This window comes from Nipponia nippon, unplaced genomic scaffold (assembly GCF_047370975.1).
Source record: "Nipponia nippon isolate SJK-2023a ecotype South Korea unplaced genomic scaffold, ASM4737097v1 scaffold_2, whole genome shotgun sequence".
Lineage (NCBI taxonomy): Eukaryota > Metazoa > Chordata > Aves > Pelecaniformes > Threskiornithidae > Nipponia > Nipponia nippon.
The window spans coordinates 51,763,859-51,769,858 of record NW_028262336.1 but is presented as its reverse complement, the minus strand read 5'-3'; the positions used below and the strand labels follow the sequence as shown (position 1 = coordinate 51,769,858).

Below are 6,000 nucleotides of genomic sequence, written 5' to 3'. Positions count from 1 at the left end.
GGCGCGGCGCGGCCCCCCGCCGCCTGGCACCGCGAGGGCGGGGCGTCTCTGGCCGGGTGAGGCCGCAGCCGCCGGCAGCCCCTTTCCCCCCCGCTGCCGTGGGGCCGGAGCGGGGCGGCCGGCCTCCCTCCACCTGCTCGCCGCTTTTGTCTGGGGACGGGGGGTGAAGGAGCGGCGCGGCCGCCCCTGCGAGTGGCGGGGCGGGGGAGGCACGGCCCCGGCCCCGGCCCCGGCCCCGGCCCCGGCCCCGGGGTGACTCGGGGCTCACGGACCTTCTCGCCGCCGCCTTTGTCTGGCGGCCGGCCCGGGGCTGCCCTGCTCTCCCCGTCCTCCGCGCCCGGGGGATCGCGCTGCGGAGCTGCCCGCTTTTGGGGAGGGGCGAGCGGCTCCCCCGCTGGGCGAGCCCTCGGTGGAGAGCGGCTTTCGCCCTCTTTTCGGGGCGAGGAGGGAGGGCGGGAGGCGGGGGCGCCGCGCCTCGCCTCTCCCGGCGTCCCGCGTTGCTCGGCGGCGTTTGCCCCGCCGCCAAGTTGCCACAAGTTGGAGCCGCCCCCCCGCCGCGGTTCTGGCCTCGGCGTGAGACAATACCGCGGGCTGCCGAGGAGGAGGAGGAGGAGGAGGAGGAGGAGGGGGCGGGCGGGAGCAGCCCTCTCTCGCCGCCGATGGGGCCGGGCCGGACGGCGCTGCGGGGCGGGTAGGTGGCTCCGCGGGCTGCCGCCGGCTGGCGCGCAGCGGGGAGCGGCCGGCAGAGGCAGGCGAGCCCCGGCCGCGACGGGCGGCGCGGGGGCTGCATGGAGGACGTGGGGCTGCGGAGCGGGCGGGAGCGGCTGGCCGGCGGCGACCCGCGGCTCGGCGCCGTGCTGGTGGAACCGGGGCCGGTGGTGGTGATGGTGGAGCAGCGGGCAGCGGAGGGCTACAAGCTGGTGGAGGTGCTGCTGACCGGCGGGGCCCCCTGGGGCTTCACCCTGAAGGGCGGACGAGAGCACGGGGAGCCCCTCATCATCACCAAGGTGAGAGGCGCCGGGGCGGGCGGGGGTGGTGGGTCCGGCCGGCTCCATTTTGGCGTGCCCGCGGCGGTGACAGCCCGGCGGCGGCAGCGGGCCCGGCCGCGGCCCGGGGCGCACCGCGGGGCTGGGCGGCTGCGGCGGCGGCGGCCCCAGCGCAGGTGCGGCCGGGCCGGCTCCCCTCGGGCGGCGCTCTGAAGGCCCCGTGGCGGCCGTTAGCGGCCGGGAGCGGGTGCCCGTGGGTGCCGGGGCAGCCGGCACCGGGCGCACCGCAGCGGGTCTGGGGGCAACAGGTTGTTGGGCGCCGTCAGCCGCTCGGCTCGGCGCCGATGCAGCTTCTGGTCGCTCTCCCTGCCCGGGAAGAGCCCGGCGCAGCCGTTGCGGGCGCTGGTAACTGGCTGGGGGACCCCGAGACCCTGCGCTGCGCCCCCCCCCCCCCCGCCCTCCGGGCTGCTGGCGCAGGCGGGTGCGTACGGAGACGAAGCCCCCGGCTCTGAGGCTGGGTTTTCTCCGGTGCCGTTGCGCTTACAGATTCAAAATAATTAGGGTAACCTTTTGTATCTCCCTCCTCCTTCAGACAAAAGGTCTTGTGGATAGTGACCAAATCCACGCTCCCAGGACGGGGGGAGGGGGAGGCTCCGGGGTATATATGCACTTTCTGGTTGCCCTTTTATTTTTTTTTTTTCTCTCCTCATTGCTTTTTTTGTATGTCCCTGTATACTCACAGCTTTAATCTTAGTGTATTGGGTATGAGTTAAAGAAATACATCACGTTTTCTTGAAAATGTTTTTCATTTGGGTGTATTTCGACTTAAGAACCCCCGTCTCCAGTAATTGTTGGGTGTTGCTGTTAAGACAGCTTTCTTGTTGCACAGTGAAAACACATTAAAATAGATCCATATGTAGTTGGGAAAAAAAATCCACATTAGCGGAGCACATTTTGCTCAAGATCTGTGGGAAAGATATATATGCTTTGCCTTCAGGTCCTGTGGATTCTGCCTGTTCCCATTTTAGAAGTTCACAGAGAGTGTCAGAGGTCAACAATTCCTGATTTATCCACAGCAGAAATTCTTCCAATCTTATTTTTCATTTGGTTTCATTGTGAGTTGTCCAGTTGGTTCCCTTCTCCCACTTTTGAAACAACTGCATTATGGACTTTGCAAGTTAGGACTTTTGAAACCATCTTTTTCTAGATCTCTTCCCTACTGCTGTTTTTCAAGGAACAACAGTCAGTGTCAGAAGATGTATATGCTGAAAAATGACTGCGCGTCTGTTGGCCTCTTACCAGTGCCCTGAATTACAGAATATCAAACCTGGGAGTGTTTGAGGAAAGGAGAAAAGAGCTGCTTACTCTGTATGTACTAGCTATCAAGTGTCAGATCAAATAATTCCACCTTTCTGGTAATGGCTAATAAGTGCTACATCTAAAGACTGATCAGTGATACTTATTCATAACGTTACCTAGGTATTAAGTAACAGGCTTAGTATTTGTGGCATGAGGATGTGGCTGTGGTATGTGGAGAGAAGTGTCTGAGGATGGGAAGCTTGTAAACTGGGTCTGTTGCAAAGGAATAATGAAGTGGAACCACAGCATTGATACGTCCTGAAACTGTGCTGCTGTGTGGAAGAGAAATCTGGGTCCATTGGTGCTGACATAGGAAGAAGAGACGACCTGGATCCTTGGGTCTAAATTATGGAGTGTATTTTCATTTGCCGTTGTTGGATGCAAGTGTATAGAACTCGTTTTGAAACCAGGGACTGGAGCTCGTGTCCCTCATGTCCCCAGGACTCTAATCCTTTAGCTGCAAAATCTTCTTGGTTTGGCCCACCCATCTTGGTGGTGTTTGTTTTTTTTTTTTCTGTACTGCTTGTGGTGGTGGTAAGCTACTGGGAAGAATAATTTAGTACCGGGTGGTTAAAACAGTTCCTCCTTGCAGCAGGAGATGTAAAGTTTGTCTCGTCTCAGCTGAAGAGACCCCTGAAGTCGAGTTGTCCGCTTCCCGAGCGCACGTGGGGATCGCCGGGCTGCCACGGAAGAGGGGATGCTGCTCCACCTGCCCTTCTCCTCTCCCTGTGGTGTGTGCCATCCCTTCTCGGGCAGGCTGGTGTCTGGGCAGTGGGGGATCCGAGAAATCCTGAAGGATTTGGTCCAGTGGGTTACCTCTACATGTGGAAAAACTCCTGGTTTTGTGGATTCAAACTGTGCTTAAGTGTGAGCTGGCTACGGAGCTCTGACTTGCTCTAGTCCAGAGCGGCTCTGGGGAAGTGAGGATGGATGACGCCAAGTGCTGCTTTTTAAGGAGAGGAATGTGACAAGGTGTGAATGGAGTCTCAGATAGCAGCTACTTAAGGAGGATTTCTAAAATTCTGCCTGTCTCCTTGCTTACTGCTGTCTTGAAAGCAAGACCAGCTTTTGAAGAAATTTGCACCTTTATGTAAATGCTGGGAAGTCTGTGATGTAAATATTTCCTGCTTTCCTTAGCATGTATGGGACAACTACCATAACTGTCTGAAAAATAGCACCAGAAAATACTATAATTGAAAAATTAGTGAGCAAGTGTATGTTGTTCGTTTTGCAGCAGTTTCTGTGTAGCATGCCTCTCGGGTGTTAGTTTCTCTGGTTGTGTGGCTATTTCACTTGCTGACAGGAAGGGAAATTTTGTTGTAAGAGATTTAAGAGGGGGAGTCTAGGGCAAGAAGAGCTGCAAACACTATTTGGGAATTTATTAGCTGGAAATCTAGTCAACTAAAACAAGAGTGTCCTTTGATCCACCAAGCTACCAATAATCAGGGAGGGGAAGGCATGCTAAAGAGGAGAAAACGTGTCCAGTCTCAGCAGGGGGATAAGCGTGTGCTCAGCTGCTGGAACCTCCGGAGGGAAAGTGCTGGTGCCTGATAGTGGGCCCTGCCCTGCCCTTGTGGGGTGAGTGCTTCCATCTGTAACTGAAATAAGACTTGGAGGAATAGTACAATAGTACTGAACCAGGTAGGTAGAATATCAAGTTCACCTGCCAGGCACAAGCCTTTTTTTTTTTTTTTTTCTTTCTTTTTTCCTCCTTTCCTTCCTCCCTTGCCTTTTTTGTTGTTGCCGCAATAGGCACAGAGAAAACCAGTGCATGATACAGCTTGCTTGGTCTGAAACTTGCCCCACCCACGTGCAAGTGGTGTTGCTAATACTTAAGGATATTTAAGCCTTTTAGCGTTGTTGTTGTGTTGCTTACTATTATTTTTATCATGTCCCTTTAAAAAAATTGCTTTACATTTTTTCTGATCTCTGCATGTGTGCGTGTGATAACATTCCAAAAAAATTGCCCAAAGGCAGCTTGTTCTTGCCTAATTTGACATCTTGAAAGAAAGGATTTGCTTTTTATAGCAACATGTGTATTTCAACAGAAGGTGAAATGACAACTTTGAGGACTTTAATTAGAAGTCTCACAAGCCTCACTTTATTTTTACCTCTTTTTAAAGAAACAAAGTAAATGCTGAAGAGGAAGATCTTACTGGAAATAATGAAAATGAAAAGTCAAGATACTCAAGTGTGAATCTTGTGAAAATCTCCCATAGCTGCATTATCTTGATTACTTTTACTTCAAAAATTACCCTTATCTGAGATGCACAACTTGTAGCGTCAGTCACAGCATTGATTGCGGGTGATGGATAGAAAGTCACCGCTTCCTGTACTAACAATATCCTTAGGAACTCTGAAGTTGTTCTGCAGTCAGTGTTATCCTTATTGCGTTAATAAATATGAAAACATTATAGTTTATGTGTTTCAAGAAAGACTGATGTATCATTTAAATAAATTTCTCTTTAGTATCAGCTTTACAAGGGCCTGCAGCCATACCTCCTGAAGCTATGATCTCATTGCAGGCTAATCAAGGCTGGGCTTGGCTGGTATTTCGGCAAGATTTCCAAGTGAAACCTGGGCTGTTGCAAGAAGTTGTGTTGTTGATTTAGTAGATACAGTTCTTGTCTCCTGAATCAGTGCTGAATTCATGCCCCAGCTGGACGTGCTGTCTTTCAAGAAGAAGCAGTATGGGACAGACTCTGAACCTTTGTTTATTTCTCTTTATTCCGTTGCGCTTTCCTAATGTGCTCCTGTCTATGGTTAGATGTGAATTGTAGTTTGTTTAACCTAACAGTTATTTAAATTGTATAAAGGAATGCTTCTCTATTAATTGGCTGCAGGATTTCTCTGTGTGACTTGTATCAATTTATTATTCCAGTAGTAAGTGAAGTGATTACTATTTTCATTTAAGTAGTTCTTTATCCTTTGGCCTTATAACATATCACTAAAAGCAATTACTTGCATTGCTATATTGCAACAATATTTAGAGGAAAAAAAGCTTTAATGGTGCTGTATACGAATGAATCAAAAAAAGACCTTTTCAAACATAAATAACAGTTGCCTCCCTCAAGTTAGGTGTTTGAGGTGAGCTGCATTGCTATAGATGTTAACTATTCTTAAGCTTGGCTGTGAAGCTCGATGTCCAGACAACCAGCATTTAATGGTAATCCTGGGAAATTACTGACCACTTCAATGTAAATGCAGTCATTTGTGTGAACAGCTGATTTATGAGTTATTAGGAGCCATTGTACTGTGGCTGAGAAGGAGAGTCCTAATCCAGGTCTCCACAGCCTGACAAATTTCGTTGGCTTCCTTCGGTTCTAGAAAGGTAACACATGAAGGAGTTTTCATTCTATTTGTTTTTCTATCCATATTCTCTTGGTCATCAAAAACAACAAGCAAAATTACTGAGCTGTACAGGCCATAATTTGAACGTCTATCTTAACCAGCAGTTTTAAAAGAATGTATGAGATCACATTCTGTATTTCTTTTGAAACCTTTATTCAACTTCTTAACTTGTAAGAGGGCTTTACTGCTTGGGAAAGATTGGTCTGAGTTAGACCTTTTCTTTGTACTGTTACATTTGATAGTTGAGAAATTTTAGGAAATGTTTACATATTAGAATGAATGTTTTAGGACTAAAATAGTATCA

The 6,000-nt window shown here is 50.5% G+C and overlaps 1 protein-coding gene across 2 annotated transcripts in view; it reads left to right on the top strand.

The window, feature by feature from the left end:
- The first annotated feature begins 714 nt into the window (after positions 1-714).
- SHROOM2 (shroom family member 2) overlaps positions 715-6,000 on the top strand; it is a 124,955-nt gene continuing 119,669 nt past the window's right edge. For both annotated transcript variants that reach the window (XM_087758304.1, XM_087758303.1), the window contains exon 1: positions 715-1,007. In XM_087758304.1, coding sequence (XP_087614430.1) covers positions 789-1,007 — 219 coding nt within the window. In that variant the 5' untranslated portion in view covers positions 715-788. The remainder of the gene's footprint in view (positions 1,008-6,000) is intronic.